Source organism: Dermochelys coriacea, chromosome 13, assembly GCF_009764565.3.
Source record: "Dermochelys coriacea isolate rDerCor1 chromosome 13, rDerCor1.pri.v4, whole genome shotgun sequence".
Lineage (NCBI taxonomy): Eukaryota > Metazoa > Chordata > Testudines > Dermochelyidae > Dermochelys > Dermochelys coriacea.
In genome coordinates, this window is record NC_050080.1 from 1,562,806 (window position 1) to 1,579,712 (window position 16,907).

Sequence of the window (16,907 nt, forward strand, 5' to 3'; positions counted from 1 at the left end):
CTTTCGTTTATGCAGGACCCAGTCAGCTGTGATAAGCCCCCGGCACTCTCCCCTCTCCACTGTGCCTGAGCAGAGCTTGGGCCCGGTGAGGAAGCCAGCCTGGTGTGGTCATGGGGGTTCTATGTGTTTCCCCACTAGCGACTCTTCCCAGAATCTTCTCATCTCTCCCCCTCTGACCTCCCCCTCCAGCATCTCGGATCATCACCCTTCGGGGGAGGGAGGGGTGCTGGGCACCACCCCCCTTGGACTCTCAGTGCAGGCAGGAGCGGACGGCAGAAGGCTGGGGTGGAGAATGCTACTCCTGCACAGCACAGCCCCCAGCAGTGAGGGACCAGGGCTGAAGCCAGAAATGCAACGTCCCGCTTGGCCCCGTGTGGCAGAACTGCCCAGTCACTGGGTCGGGATTGCTGTCTCCATTCTTCCAGGCCGTTAAGTGAGCCTGAAGGGGGATTGGTGACTTGGAGCAGGGGGAGGGATGTATCTTGCCATTCATGATGCCATCTGCCAGTAGCGGGTGGGTTCTGCTGTGTTTCCAGAGGGATCCTGCGGGTCCCTTTGAGGTGATATCCTGCATAATAGACTCTGACTAGCTGCACTGTGATGCTACACCTGGAGGAACTCCATGTGCAGGTTCCTGGGCAGAGATTACAGCCTGGACCCCAAGTCCCTGTAACTGTGTTGCCAATACAGGGCAGGAGATCAGGGCTGGAGATTCACCTGTCCGAAATTCCAGGGAATAGGGATGATGAACTTCAGAGATCCCTGGTAGATGAGGCCCTGCTGTGTCAGCACGAACTCACACCGCTGGTCTTCAAACTCGAGAAAGACAGAGTCGTCTGTGGGGAGAAGGGAGGGAGAGAACAGGGTGAAACACTCTCCCCCCTTGATCCTCTCATTCCAGCACCCACGAACTAGCCCAGACTTCTGGGAAAAGCACTGCAGTGGTGGGCGGCCCCAAACACGAGAAATAACTCTATTGCAGCCTGCAGAGGTTGGGCCATTGCCGGAGCAGCACCAAGCCTAGGACTCAGAACCCAAGGATGCAGGAGAGGGCCTGTGTGGTGATGCTCTGACCCCATTGGGTCAGCTCCTCAGCTGGCATGAACTGGCATCACCCCACAGCTGCTCATAGAGCTACAGTTCTACAGCTGCTGAGTATCTGGGCCATTGTGAAAAATGGCCACGATTTTCCATGAGCAATGCTGAAGGAAATGAAATCGTGCATGTTGCAGACAACATTTTTCATGGAATTTGCTGTAAAATGTCAATGCAATTAGATTTGAATTAAAATATAACATTGGGTGGGGGGTTGGCTTTGCTTGTGTGCTCTTCTCTGCCCCCACCCCCATCTTTTTCCCCACTGGAAAAGGGGGGAGGAAGAAAAAAGAAGAGAGAAGGAGGGAGGGAAACGCAAGAAAATGAAAACTGAAAAATATTCCTGTCAATGAGATTTTTAGTTTTTCTTGTTTCAGTGAAAAACATTGAACAACGTGGCCAAATGTTTTGTGTCGTTTGTTCATTGCAAAAACTTCCTGCCAGCCCTGGTGTTCCCATGGGACAGTGGCCAAGTGAAACTTTCTAAACTCCTTATCTCTGAAGAGTCAGCACAAAATGCTTTGGAATTCAGGAAGTTTGTAACTTTAGGCCTTGTATTTCACGTGGGTGACATCAGGCTGCACTTGGATGGGGGAGTTGGTGGGGGCAGATTCCTCGTACTGATGGGGAGAGCCGTGGGAGACAAGAACAAGGGGTGGGCAAGCAACCTGGTTGATCGCTTGCCCAACCATGGCCAGACATTGGTCCCTCCCTCCACATGCTGCTGTCTGATCTCAGCAGGGATAGTGGTGGCTTTATTTGCACCCTGGCTGGCCGTTAACATAGTGGCATTCAGAGCTGTGTGTTCTGCCCCATAACCTGTGTCCTGATGGCCATGGTAGCTGGGAGCAGGGCAGTGAGTGGGCAAGGGGTGGGAATTGAGATGTCCCCTTGCGTCTGGCAGAGTTCATCACGCCTCTGGATTCAACGGCAAGGCTGGCTCCTACCCCCCGTCCGCGCTCTTCCCCATGCACCGGATTGCAACCACTGTCAGAGATTTTCCAGGGAGGGAGCAGATCTGCTCAGCCTTTGGAGAGGGACGCAGGCATCCAATAATATGTGCGTTCCTATGGCCTGGGAAGGGGAACCAGCGGTCTTTAGGGCTTCTGGCTCTAGGGTGAAGCTAGGGGGTTCCTGGCTTGAAGCACAGCTGGGCCAGCTGCTGAAGCTCAGAGTCAGACCTCCCCAAAGTACTGGCTTTTGGAGCTGGTGTTGGTTCAGCCCATCCAAGAGAGGCTGGCGTGGGCCGTTCAGCTCCAGACTTGTGCAGTCCCAGCCAGAGGCTGTTGTTCCGAATCTGTCCCATCTCCATTTTAGAGAGATCCCTGCAACTTAAATGGATGAATGAAAATCTCACCTGGACACCAAGGGTTAAAGAGCAAGATGAACTCTCCAAGCCTGAAGCTGGTGCCTTGGTATCCCATAGAGGCCTCCAGAGTCAGGGTATAGCGGCCGATCCGGGCGTCAGGAGGGGAGTAAATCAACAAGGAGAGAGAGGTTCCATCCTGATGGTCCACGACTGCGCTCCATTCTGACGCCTGGAGGGCATCAGAGACGGGGAAATGGGACTTGGTTCCCGACGACTCGATGGGGCACGGCCCTGCCAGAGCGAACGACCTCGTTAGCACATCCTGCCTCTGGCCTCTCGCTCGGATAGTCCTGGGGACAGTGCCTCTGGGGCCAGGGGAAGGACAATGCTCTTGTAGCTTCACCCCGTGTGAGCACTGCTCGAGAGACACTAGACCTAGGATGCAGCAGGGGCTATTTCAGCCTCCCACGGCACAGCACCCCTCACCCTTTGCAGACATGTCCCGCTGGCCCCGTTCTCCCTGCATTGGCTGTAGGTAGCTCCCCTTATTGAACCAGCTGAGGGTCAGGCCCAGTGTTGGCACCGCGTCTGCCTTCACTGGCCCCACAGCAGGGCAGAGGCTGGGGGCTGTGGTGTCCTGAGCAGACCAGCATGCGGAGGGCAGCTAAGTGGCTGGCGTGCTGTGTGCAGGGGGCTGCACCTCCTGCAGATGATTCTCTGCCCCCAGGACAGAGGAGCCACTCGATGGGCGATTCACGGGGGGACTGAATTCTCCTGATTCTTTCATCGGTGGCTGATGCACGTGAGGGACTTGCCAGTGTGGCAGGCAGACAATGGGGACCCCATTGCTCTGCTGGCTGGATTGGTATGTGATGTCCTGATTGCCTGCCTGCTATAATGGGGGGATGTCTTATGAGACACTGGCAGGCAGGGGCCCGTAGCCATGGTTAACATTCAGGCCCCAGGAGATGCATGGGACTGGAGTTTCCAAGCTATTTGGTGCCCTGTGTGCTTTACACTGGCTGCATGTGAAGTAGTAACTGCACGCTAATGGTGCCTGCAGCTGGGGGCCTAGGGGCCTTTCCAGTCGCTCCCCATCAGCCTTGCCCTGGTCTGTACACCCCTTTGGCTGTGATTCAGCCTGCTTCTGCTCCTGCGTGGTGTATGGGGGACCGGTTGGTTCATGCCCCCCACCCCACCCTTCTGTGGACACACCAATGGAGACTCTAAGGGACACAGCCTGGGGAGCCCAGTGTTCAGACTGGGGCACCCCAGTCTGTCCATGTAGTTGGGGGCCTTGTAAGCTCAAACTAACAGCTCCCCAAATAACCACTTCTGGGTCTGCAGTAAGTGCCAGGTGCAGCATCCAGATCCAGGACTGTGTGAAAGCATCTCTGCCAGCTACAGCCAAACATCCTATAGCAACACACCACAGCTGAGTATCACTAAGCCCCTGTTACACTGTGTTTCCACTCGCGGCCAAGCCCATCCAATCTCTCATTCCAAAGCCAGCCACTCTGGAACCGCAGGCGGGTTCCTGGGCGTACAATACACCCCCGTGAGATGAGAGCCCGTGTCCCTTTCACGGAGCCTGGGCCCCACCTAGCACTCTTCACTTCCAGCGTCTAGCAGTGACATCAGTGCTCCCTCGGAACAGCACGCAGCAGTGTGCACACAGCTGTCCTTTCATGCTGCTCGGAGTGTTACTCCTAGTACAAGGAGCCGTCCTGGAGCCAAACACTGCTCCTCCCAGAAACAGAGAGAACAGCTCGGACCTGGCCCTCCCCTGTGACTGCGCCCTGTGTCCAGGCAGCTGCAGTGACTGGCAGATTTCATTTCAAGTGATGTTCTGTGTGCAGGCTTCCCTCCCACACTGGGAACTCTGTGTTATGCTGGTCCTGGGCCCACACTCCACCGCTCCAGCGCCCTGCCCTTGTTGGGGAGTAGAACTTCATGACCAGAAATACACATGAACTAATGAGAGTGACACACTTTCTCCTCCTCGCTCCATCTGCGAGGCCCGGGGAGAGCTGACCTGGCTTCTTCAGATGCAGTTGGCTGAGCAGTTTCCCTTTTCAGCCCTGCTCCTTACTCATGTTCCCAAGGAATCCCCCTCCCCAGACAGGCGGCGGGAAACTGCTTCCTTCCCTTGCTCTCCTCTGCCCCCAAACCATTCCGGAAAAGAGCCAGGGGAAAGCTCTGCTTCCTCTGCACAGAGATGCTCATTCAGTGTTGTGAAGAGCAGTGGGGTGGGGACATAGGGCTGTTACTGGATCTGTCCACACAAGGTACCCACCTGGAACTGTCCAAACATCTCTGCTTAAAAATAGACACTGTCTGTTTGCACTGAAATAACACCCCTTCTTTGCAGGACAGGGCTATTAGCAAGAACTCAGTGTGGGGATGACTTGGTGGCAAAGGCTCAGGTTTGGACTACATGGACTGCCTGGAACCCTAGGTTTGAAGCTGGCAAGGTAGAGACAGCTCTGTCCTGCTAGCCAGGCAGGTAAATTGAGGTCCGTGCAGTTTAGGCCCCCAACCGCTGAGCCCTTACCTGCTCTGTGCAGATTTTAAAGAACCTCTAGCACTTTTCTGCAAGAGTAGACATGTTCGTCTCTGTGGCCAAAATTTCAGTTGCCTGCCACCCTCCACCCCAGAGGTAACTGCATTCAGTTGTGCTCTATGGACACACTGTCGCTTGGAACACCCTTTGGGATCACTTGGGGTGAAGGCAGCGAGCAGCACGTCAGTGGTTGCTGCATCTGTGTCCAGAATGGCCTGGGTCACTCTGACAGGAAACATGTCTTTCCGCATACATTTACTGACGGCACACAGCAGGTGTGTATTGCCTGTGTGGCTGCAGGGAGCGAGTAGAGACCAGATGGGCAATTTGGGGGGGAGGGGGAAATTCCCTCCTGGCCCCTGCAGAATGTCAGTTTGTGCCCTGAAGCCTGATGGTTGATTATCTGGAACTCTGAGACAGGCCTGCACCAAAGCCCCAGCTCCAAACACCCTGGAACTGTACATCAGGATCCAAACTTTGCAGCTGGTGCCTTTTTCTATCCAGGGCTGAAACAAACCTGCACTCTTTCCCCTGCTCCGTGGGGGCACCCTTAAAAGCTATGTTAGTCACAGCCCTGGTTTGATGGGACACAGAGGTGCGGCCCATCCACCCATAACCCATAGTCACCATCACGATTGCGTCTAGCCCCTGAACCTGACTCAGTGGCCTTCTGTATCCTTGGATTGCACAAGCTGACTGGGGTAGGGTTTCTTATTTGTTCTACACTGATCGGCTGTTTGATTTTGATGAGGCCCAGTGGGTGTAGCTAGGACACTGCTCTGAAAGTCACAGACCACAAACTCCCCTCCTCCAGCGCTGCTCAGAAACGTTCTGTCCAGGGCTGCTCTCCCTTAAATGAAATCCAGCAAATGCAGGGACACTAACCTTCCTCACCTGGAGTTTCAGGATGTGTCTCAAAAAACAAAAACCCTCCCCCAAGGATCTGTTCCCAAATGCAGCAGGAAGACAAACTCCCTGGGGATTCTTCCTTCTCTCCAAGCCAAGGGCAGAACTCCCAATGACCTCAGAGGAGCCAGGATTCCACCATCTGTGCCTAACTCCAGGGCTAATATTGGCTTGCTAGCGAGCCCTTCCTTTTGGAGGCTCTAGATTCAATGACTTCTCTGGAGCATTTAGGGTTTCCCCCCCTAGGGAAATGCCATTACTTACAGGTGTAGATCTCGCCCTAGTTTTGCATCTGAGCTCTGGGATCTAACTCGTCAGACACATAAAATGGGTCATGTGTCCTCTAGGCATCCACCCATGGGAATGCCTGGTTCTTGTATTCCAAGATGGGGTAACACAAAAAGTCTGGTCATTTTTATTCATTACATTTTCATTCAAGATGATTGACATTTTTTGTTGAAGCTTTTTTTTTCTGACCAAAAGGTTTTTTTGTTGTTGTTGACAGAATGGAAATGTTCATGAAAAGATTTCCATTTTCACTGAAAACATTCTGGCTTTTGTTGCCAACCCCTTTTCCCTTTCCCTCCTCTCCCCACATCTCTAGTTTTAGTTTTTTTGTTGCAAATCTGAAAAACGTCTATGAGAATTTTAAACAAAACCAAGTTTTAATGTTTTTGTTGCAACTTCTCATTGGGAAAAATAAATTCCCGGCCAACTCTATGATTCATGATTTTGAGTGTCAGTCATGAGCTCTCCTGTCCTAGGCCCTGGCACAGGACATCCTGTTTAGAACCCTCCACCATGGAAGAGGACCTGCAGGAGGCTGGTAAAACTGCTTGAGACAAGACCAGGCTGGAGCAAAGGCATGATTTATTCTCAGAAGTGTCACACTTTAGCCAGTTGTAGGGCAGATTTTCCCAATTCCTCCAACCAAAGTCCCTCTGCACTGTCCTGGTGGGACCTGCTGTGCAGGAGAGGGTAGCTTATGTGCCTGGAGAGTTCAGCCTCTCTTCGGAAGCTGCCGACAAGTCAAATCTCGTATGCTAGACAGCGCAACGGCGTTGTGATGTGGACACAAGTGACTGGATGGAGTCTCACCAAACCAGCCAGGCCAGCACGTGGTAATGCCTCCTCCTCTGGGGCAGATATGAAGCTGGAGCAGAAGGCCCCAGAGCTCATTCCCAATCCCATGGGCCAACTGGTGTCCCTCCGGGTAAAAGTTTGTCAGTACAAAGGATTGGAAAGACATAAAGTGGCTGAAACTATTAATAGAATCTGTGCTGCATTGCAGGGAGCTGTCTCATCCCCCCTGCCCTTGGCAGCTCTTCTGGGCTGCAGGAGGATGGCTCTCTGCTTGGAGGTGGGAGGGACTGGGAGTCAGGGAAGGCACACAGGTTGCATCCGCAAGTCAGAAATACCCTGTGAGTCTCGTGAGTCTAGGGACTAGGTCACCTGGCTTGGGCTCGTCCTGCTGGGCTAAAAATGGCAGCGTAGCATTTCAGGCACAGACTGGAGCCTGGGCTCTGAAACTCGGCAAGGGGGGTGGGTCTCAGAGCCCAGGATCCAGCCTGAGTCTGAACGTCTACATGGCTATTTATAGCCCTGCAGCACAAGTCTTGCGAGTCCAAGTCATTTAACCCGGGCTCTGAGACTTTTTGTGCTGTATGGATGTACCCATTGTGACTAACTCCCTGAGAAATTCCATGTACATACTTGGGGAGATTGGGACCTTTTCTTCCTTGATACTGTATTGCTAAGGAAGGTGGGTGTTGGCCCGCCTGCAAGCTTCCTTGTTTTGTTCCCCTCCCCAGCCCTCTTTGGTTGTCCTTGGCGGGAAACAGCTGCCTGATTTTCAGAGATAACACGGGGAGCCAAGATCTAAGTATCTTTCTCTCCCTCACCCACCCAGGCCTGGAGCAGCCCAGATCTTGAATAAATAACCCTAGTGTGACACTGAAGGTGGGGCAGTGTTTGAGATAAACCTGGGTGGGAATATTCAGGCAGGAATTAAAGCCCCCAAATCCATGCAGGCTGCTATAACCACGGACAGCTAAAGGAGTCCTCCAGCCCCTGAAATGCTGTGGGGGTGGCGGGAAGTTCCGTTCTTGTGTGGTGGGAAGTTCCGTTCCATCCTAACTTTGTTCTGCGAGCATGTGAATATAATGTAACTAGAATATGCTTCATGCAAAAGGTCTCTTGTAAGGTATCATTACAAAGCTTATAATCTATTGAGTGTGGTCATCCTATTTGTATTCTTGTATCTGAAACTAGAAATATGAAATATAACTCTGAGGGCCTATTGTAATTATGCAAAGTGTGGGCCATAAATGGTGGCTTGGAATCTTGATGGCTCCCGTTAACCAGGACAATTGTTGTGAATGGCTCTGTTTACTTGTAAGTCTTCCTGTACACCTGTGGGCTGGCAAGTGGGTAATGAAGTCTTACAGTGACATGTGATCATGTCACCTGAACTGGAATCCATCTTTAACCTGGTGCTTTTCCATTTAGAAGGAGGGGTGGGAACCCAGAGAGGGATAAAGGATTCCTGCCTTGTGCAAAAGCTATATAAGCAGGTGGAACAAAACAGAGGGGGTTGCATTCATGAGAAATCCCCTAGCTACCACCTGAGCTGGAACAAGAGCTGTACCAGGGGAAAGGATTGGGCCCAGACTAGGAAGGTGTCCAGTCTGGGAAAAAAGCTTATTGAAACATCTCTGAGGGTGAGATTTTATCTGTATTCAGTTTTCTTACTGTATTAGGCTTAGACTTGCGTGTTTTATTTTATTTTGCTTGGTAGTTCACTTTGTTCTGTCTGTTATTACTTGGAACCCCTTAAATCCTACTTTTTGTATTTAATAAAATTGCTTTTTACTTATTAATTAACCCAGAGTAAGTATTAATACCTGGGGGGGGGCAAACAGCTGTGCATACCTCTCTATCAGTAAAAAGAAAAGGAGTACTTGTGGCACCTTAGAGACTAACAAATTTATTTGAGCATAAGCTTTCGTGAGCTAAAGCTCACTTCATAGGATGCATATGAAGTTGAGCTGTAGTTCACGAAAGCTTATGCTCAAAGAAATTTGTTAGTCTCTAAGGTGCCACAAGTCCTCCTTTTCTTTTTGCGAATACAGACTAACACGGCTGCTACTCTGAAACCTCTCTATCAGTGTTATAGAGGGCGAACGATCTATGAGTTTACCCTGTATAAGCTTTATACAGAGTAAAATGGATTTATTTGGAGTTTGGATCCCATTGGAAACTGGGCATCTGGGTGCTGGAGACAGGAGCATTTCTTAAGCTGTTTTCAGTTAAACCTGCAGCTTTTGGGGGACGTGGTTCAGACCTGGGTCTGTGTTTGTAGCAGGCTAGCATGTCATAGCACACAACCAGGCAGGGCACTGAAGTCCCAAGATGGCAGGGAAAATGCACTCAGAGGTAGTCCCAGCACATCAGGTGGCAGTCCCAGGGGGGTTTCTCTGATCTAACCCGTCACAGCAGCATCTTAGCTGCGTTCTCCCCCGATAGCCCCTGCAGGACTGGATTAGTGGCGTACACAGCTGGTGGAAGTATGATCTAGTGTGGGTAGCGGGATGAGTAGTGGAGTTGGCCCATCCCAAGCACTGACAGTGGGGCTGGGTCTTTCTTACTGGGTTATATGGTCACCTGGGCAGGACCGAGATAAATAAAACTTCTGCCAGGCGGTTCCTTTGCTGGGCTTCCATACGGTGTTCTGTCCCTGGACAGACCTGGGGCTCATGCTCTACTGTGCTGGGAAAGGAGTTTGGTCTGGCTAACCTTGACCCACCCAACACTACTGCACCAGCACACCTGGCCTCTCTTGGTGACATCCCTCTCTTTGGAGGTCTAATTTTACTTAGCAATTGAAAGATGGAAATTCCCCAGACATTGGCCCAACCCCAAGAGAAAAAACGTGCCCAGACTTTGGGACGGTTCATAGCCAAAGCCTCAGAACCAAACCCACATCTTTCTGGGCTGGGTCCACTACTATTGTTCCTGCATGTCTGATTTCTCCCAAGATGGAGAATAGCTGTACCTTGACCCTGAGCAGAGGGTATCTCCTTACCCATTCACTAGAAGGGAATTGGGATCTTTGCACAGAATCAGCCTTGACCCACACACAAAGTTAGACCAGTTTAATTAAAAGTGTGATTTTTATACGGATTTGGTTAAAATGGTACAGTTTTGTGTGCGGACACACTTGTATCAATTTGAACCTGGCTTATATCAGTTTAGCTTGCACTGGTAAATGTACAGGTGCAAGCTAAAGGCATAGAATCAGTTTTAAATCATTTTATGAGAGTCCACACGTACAAGTTGTAGGAATTAACTAAACTGATTTATATTAAACAGTTACAGCTTCCGAGTGCAAACAAGCCGTTAGTCTATGGAGGGTGGAAGCAGGAATTGGGAGTTTTGTGCTACATTCCTGATTCTACCACAGACTCTCTGTGTGACTGTGGACTCTCACTTAAGCTCCCTTCTGTGCCTCAGTTTCCTATCTGTAAAATGGGGATAATTTTACTACCTTTTGTCATGGTGGTGACATGATGCTCAGTTAATTAATATTTAGTAGGTACTTAAGATTCTCAAGTGGAAGGTACTATGTGCATGTACAGAGGGTCCATGCCACTAAGGAATATGACTTTATTTTATACTTGCTATCCTTATTATTTTATTCTGAATTCCTTGAGCTGAAACCTTAGAGTACCATAAAAATAGCTTGTGGATGAAACTCTTATTTGGCTTCTGAAACCTTCTGCCTAAAGTACCTCTTATTATTCCTAATAGTAGTTTGTTTTTCTAGTTATGGTAATGCAAATCCCAGGTGTGAAAGTGACTGCTTGGATTTTTGGAATGCTGCATTAGGAGCCTACCGATGTTATGGATTCCAACTCAGACTTTCCAAGGTAATAGCTGGGCAAAGCGCAACCCTGTCAGCTCGTCTGAAATAATCCTTCGCACGGACTGATTGACTTGTCTTCATGCCCAAACACTTAAGACGTGTGGAATGTGGCAATAATGAACATTGTTGGCTATGGGGAGTTAGTGTTACACTCAAGCAAATAACATTCACAAGTGCTGGGGCTTTCTTTCAATTATTATTATATTGTGGAGCCTTTGTTTTTATATCTTTCTGTCCGGGACTGTGAGGAAAAACCACCTATGACATCAGGATCAGTGCCAGGGAAATTTTACTTTAATGTTGGAAATAACATGACTGAGATAACAGGCTCCTGACAGGAAGAGGAAGCCGTCCTCTCAGATCCCACAATGTATAACAAATAAAAAAAAGTTTGGACCAAGGGCTTTTAGATTCATTTTGTGAGTTGTAAAAACAAGCAAAGATAAGCCATGGGGAAAGCACTTAGTTTTCTTGAACAAAAATGTGAGGGCCATTCATGTGGTAGTGCTTGCTTATCTGGATGAAAAAAGAAAAGGAGTACTTGTGGCACCTTAGAGACTAACAAATTTATTAGAGCATAAGCTTTCGTGAGCTACAGCTCACTTCATCGGATGGGTTTTTTCCACCAAATGCATCCGATGAAGTGAGCTGTAGCTCACGAAAGCTTATGCTCTAATAAATTTGTTAGTCTCTAAGGTGCCACAAGTACTCCTTTTCTTTTTGAGAATACAGACTAACACGGCTGCTACTCTGAAACTTATCTGGATGGTGACAGACCCTGGAGGGACTGTTTGCTGGTGAATGGGGCGGGGTTAGCCTTTTACTGTGGTGAGGGGTGGGGAGGTGGGGTGATGGGGGGTGGAAATTGAGGACTACTTGCCTATAAAATGATGGAGGGAGAGGGGGAATCTGTATACGAGTGACAAGTTTGGAAAGTGCTTTTTTGAATGGGCTGGGGCAGGGATGGCTCTCTCCGTGATGACTGGGGTAGAAAGTGCCCCTCCTGGATGTGACAGTGCTGAGGTGGCTTAGCTGGGCATGGCCTCTCTCTGATGGGAGGGTGGGTGAATAGGTCTGTCTCTGACATGAAGGGTAGGACGGCTCATCTCCGAGGTGATGTGATACGGGTGGATATTGTGTGTGTCTCTGAATGAGGGGATGGAGGTGGCTCCTCTCCAAGCTGACCACAGCTGAGTTTAGTGAAAAGCTCTGGACTTACCTGTCTCTACGTTGAGAGCAAGTTTATCCACTCCTTCCTCATAACCCCTTCCAGTGAAGAGCAGCGTGATGGTGAAAGACTGTCCCCTCCTCACAACAAGCTGCTGGTTGCCCATGTCAGCCGTCATGTGGTTCTGATTGTTGCTCTCACACTCCAGGTTGCATGATTCAAGCACCAGATCTGCAAAACCAACAGCATCTAAAGCTCTCTTTCAGGAAGGCAGCAAAGACACAGCACAAACTGACCCAGACTCCACCCTCTCTTCCTTTGAATCCATTTAAAAAGAACAGGAGTACTTGTGGCACCTTAGAGACTAACAAATTTATTAGAGCATAAGCTTTCGTGGGCTACAACCTACTTCATCGGATGCATAGAATGGAACATATAGTACGAAGATATATATATGATATATATACACAAACAGAGAAGGTGGAAGTTGCCATACAAACTGTAAGAGGCTAATTAGTTAAGATGTGCTATTATCAGCAGGAGAAAAACTTTTGTAGTGACAATCAAGATGGCCCATTTAGACACTTGACAAGAAGGTGTGAGGATACTTAATTTAGGGAAATAGATTCAATATGTGTGATGACCATTTAGTGATCAGAGGCTGGGCACCAAACTCTGATGCTCCAACTGAGAAGAGATCAGTTTTACTCCTACAGAGCTCATGCATTTGGCTTCACTACCATGTGTTTCTCATGTGCATGCACACACGGCCAGGTTATTGTTCTGCTGCATTTAGGGAATGCAGGTTGCATCTCCATGCATGAGCAGGGAACACTGAGCCCCAGGGGATTCACTAGATGGGAATCTTTATCTTGGTGTATGTCGGTGTAACACAGGGCTGGATCTAGCCCCCTTCTCCCCTCACCACACCCCATACTCATGAATAGTCATCTACTAATAGTCAGTACAAGTTTAGTTGATAAAGGTTGATGTAATACACATAGACTTATGTAAGGCATTTTATTTGGTACCACATGATATTTTGATTAAAAAACTAGAATGATATAAAATTAACATGGCACACAATGAAATGGATTAAAAACTGGCTAACTGATAGGTCTCAAAAAGTAGCTTGTAAATGGGGAAACTTCATCAAGGAGTGTTTCCAGTGGGGTCTCACAGGGATCAGTTCTTGGCCATACACTATTTTTAATCTTTTTATCAATGACCTGGAAAAAACCATAAAATCATCCTTGCTAAAGTTTGCAGATGACACAAAAAATGGAGGAGTGGTAAATAATGAAGAGGACAGATCACAGATTCAGAGCGATCTAAATTGTTTGGTAAACTGGGTGAAAGCAAACTATATATGTTTTAATATGGCTAAATGTGAATAGACACATCTGGGAACAAAGAATGCAGGATGGGAGGACTCTATCCTGGGAAGCAGTTACTCTGAAAAAGATTTGGGGATCGTGGTGGATAATCAGATGAACATGTGCTCCCAGTGGGAAGCTGTGGCCAAAAGAGCCAATGCAATCCTGGGATGCATGAACAGGGAAATCTCGAGTAGGAGCAGAGAGGTTATTTTTCCTCTGTATTTGGCACATGTGTGACTGCTGCTGGAATCCTGTGTCCAGTTCTGGTGCCCATAATTCAAGAAGGAGGCTGATAAATTGGAGAGGATTCAGAGAAGAGCCACGAGAATGAATAGAAAACAAGCTGTATAATGATAGACTCAAGGAGCTCAACCTATTTAGGTTACCATAGAGAAAGTTAAGGGGTGGCTTGATTATTTTCTGTAAGTACCTACATGGGGAACAAAGTTGAAGCTAGATACATTCAGACTGGAAATAAGGTGTACGTGTTTGACAGTGAGGGTAATTTACCATTGGAACAACTTACCAAGTCACGGTGGATTCTCTATCACTGACCATTTTGGACATTTTTCTAAAAGACCTGCTCTAAGAATTATTTTGGGGAAGTTCTATGGCCTGTTCTGTGCGGGAAGTGAGACTAGGTGATCACAATGATCTGTTCTGGCCTTGGAATCTGTGAATCTGTGCACACACACAACGTACATACATGCACACACAGCATGCACACCTCTCCTCTGCATTCTAGCATGGAAATGGCTTCAGTAAAACCTGTCTGAAGTCCTGGGTTCTCTGTCCTTTTAGGGTGCCTGCCTAACCAGGGTCGATTGCCTCAGTGGTTAGGAAAATAGCTTCCCACCATGAATCATAGAATTATCAGGGTTGGAAGGGACCTCAGGAGGTATCTAGTCCAACCCCCTGCTCAAAGCAGGATCAACACCAACTAAATCATCCCAGCCAGGGCTTTGTCAAGCCGGGCCTTAAACACCTCTAAGAATGAAGATTCCACCACCTCCCTAGAGAACCCATTCCAGTGCTTCACCACCCTCTAGTGAAATAGTGTTCCCTAATGTCCAACCTAAACCTCCCCCACTGCAACTTGAGACCATTGCTTCTTGTTCTGTCATCTGCCACCATTGAGAACAGCCTCGCTCCATCCTCTTTGGAACCCCCCTTCAGGTAGCTGAAGTCTGCTATCAAATTCTCCCCGCCCCCACTCTTCTCTTCTGCAGACTAAATAACTTCGGTTCCCTCCGCTTCTCCTCATAAGTCATGTGTCCCAGCCCCCTGATAATTTCCATTGCCCTCTGCTGGACTCTCTCCAATTTGTCCATATCCCTTCTGTAGTGGGGGGACCAAAACTGGACTCAATACTCCAGGTGTGGCCTCACCAATGCCAAATAGAGGGGAATAATCACTTCCCTCAATCTGCTGGCAATGTTCCCACTAATACATCCCAAAATGCCATTGGCCTTCTTGGCAACAAGGGCACACTGCTGACTCATATCCAGCTTCTCGTCCACTGTAATCCCCAGGTCCTTTTCTGCAGAACTGCTGCTTAGCCAGTCAGTCCCCAGCCTGTAGCAGTGCATGGGATTCTTCCGTCCTAAGTGCAGGACTCTGCACTTGTCCTTGTTGAACCTCATCAGATTTCTTTTGTCCCAATCCTCCGATTTGTCTAAGTCACTTTGGACCCTATCCTTACCCTCCAGCATATCTACCTCCCCCCGCAGTTTAGTGTCAAACTTGCTGAGGGTTCAATTAATCCCATCATCCAGATCATTAATAAAGATGTTGAACAAAACCGGCCCCAGGACTGACCCCTGGGGCACTCCGCTTGATACTGGCTGCCAACTAGACATCGAGCCGTTGATCATTACCTGTTGAGCCTGACAATCTAACCAGCTTTCTATCCATCTTATAGTCCATTCATCCAGTCCATACTTCTTTAACTTGTGGCAAGAATACCGTGGGAGACTGTAGCAAAAACTTTGCTAAAGTCAAGATATATCACATCCACCGCTTTCCTCATATCCACAGAGCCAGTTATCTCATCATAGTAGGCAATCAGTTTGGTCAGGCATGACTTGCCCCTGGTGAATCCATGTTGACTGTTCCAATCACCTTCCTCTCCTCCAAGTGCTTCAAAATGGATTCCTTGAGGACCTGCTCCATGATTTTGCCGGGAACTGAAGTGAGGCTGACTGGTCTGTAGTTCCCCGGGTTCTCTTTCTTCCCTTTTTAAAATCTGGACGCTATATTTGCCTTTTTCCAATCGTCCGGGACCTCTCCCGATCGCTACGAATTTTGAAAGATAGTGGCCAATGGCTCTGCAATCACATCCGCCAACTCCCTCAGCACCCTTGGATGCATTAGATACAGCCCCATGGACTTATGCATGTCCAGCTTTTCTAAATAGTCCTTGTCAAGGTTCCTTCCCCACTCTGAACTCTAGGGTACAGATGTGGGGACATGCATGAAAGACCTCCTAGCTTATTCTTACCAGCTTAGGTTAAAAACTTCCTCGAGGTACAAACTTTGCCTTGTCCTTGAACCCTATGCTGCCACCACCAAGCATGTTAAACAAAGAACAGGGAAAGAGCCCACTTGGAGACGTCTTCCCCCAAAATATCCCCCCAAGCCCTACACCCCCTTTCTTGGGGAAGGCTTGATAAAAATCCTACCAATTTGCATAGGTGAACCAAGACCCAAACCCTTGGATCTTAAGAACAATGAAAATAATCAGGTTCTTAAAAGAAGAATTTTAATTAAAGAAAAAGTAAAAGAATCATCTCTATAAAATCAGGATGGTAAATACCTTACAGGGTAATCAGATTCAAAACATAGAGAATCCCTCTAGGCAAAACCTTAAGTTACAAAAAGACACAAAAACAGGAATATACATTCCATTCAGCACAGCTATTTTACCAGCCATTAAACAAAAGAAAATCTAACGCATTTCTAGCTAGATTGCTTACTAACTATTTACAGGAGTTCTGGAGAGCATTCCTGACATGGTCCCGGCAAAAGCATCACACAGACAGACAGACCCTTTGTTCCCCCCCACCCCTGCAGCTTTGAAAGTATCTTGTCTCCTCATTGGTCATTTTGGTCAGGTGCCAGCGAGGTTATCTTAGCTTCTTAACTTTTTACAGGTGAAGGGGTTTTGCTTCTGGCCTGGAGGGATTTTATAGTTCTGTATACAGAAAGGTGGTTACCCTTCCCTTTATATTTATGACAGTCCTTAACCTGTTCCTCCACCACTGTTCTTTCACCATGGCCAAAGCTCCCAGGAGCAAACTGAAACTAATTAATAATTTAAGCAACCTGCTTGTGTGGGAGAGAGAAGCAGCATCCTGGCTGTCTCTGGGCTAAAATCTCTCTTGGATCATCACTGGGGCCAGGGGATGTGTTTGCTAATCTCCTCCCCACTCTCCCTTCTCCCAAGATACAGACAAGTGTGACACTGTTTACAGTCGCTGTGGCTCTGAATGCTGAAGGCAGCCCCAGTTTGATTGCACCCATAGAACTTATACAGCACTCTTTGTGCGTCGATCTCAAAGAGC

The 16,907-nt window shown here is 48.5% G+C and overlaps 1 protein-coding gene across 1 annotated transcript in view; it reads right to left on the bottom strand.

Moving 5' to 3' along the window:
* The window catches only part of TGM2 (transglutaminase 2), a 41,921-nt gene that overhangs the window by 16,441 nt on the left and 8,573 nt on the right, over window positions 1-16,907 (bottom strand). Inside the window, exons 2-4 of the mRNA XM_043495784.1 lie at window positions 12,017-12,196; window positions 2,453-2,695; window positions 718-836 (exon numbers count right to left, since the gene is read on the bottom strand). Coding sequence (XP_043351719.1) covers window positions 718-836; window positions 2,453-2,695; window positions 12,017-12,196 — 542 coding nt within the window. The remainder of the gene's footprint in view (window positions 1-717; window positions 837-2,452; window positions 2,696-12,016; window positions 12,197-16,907) is intronic.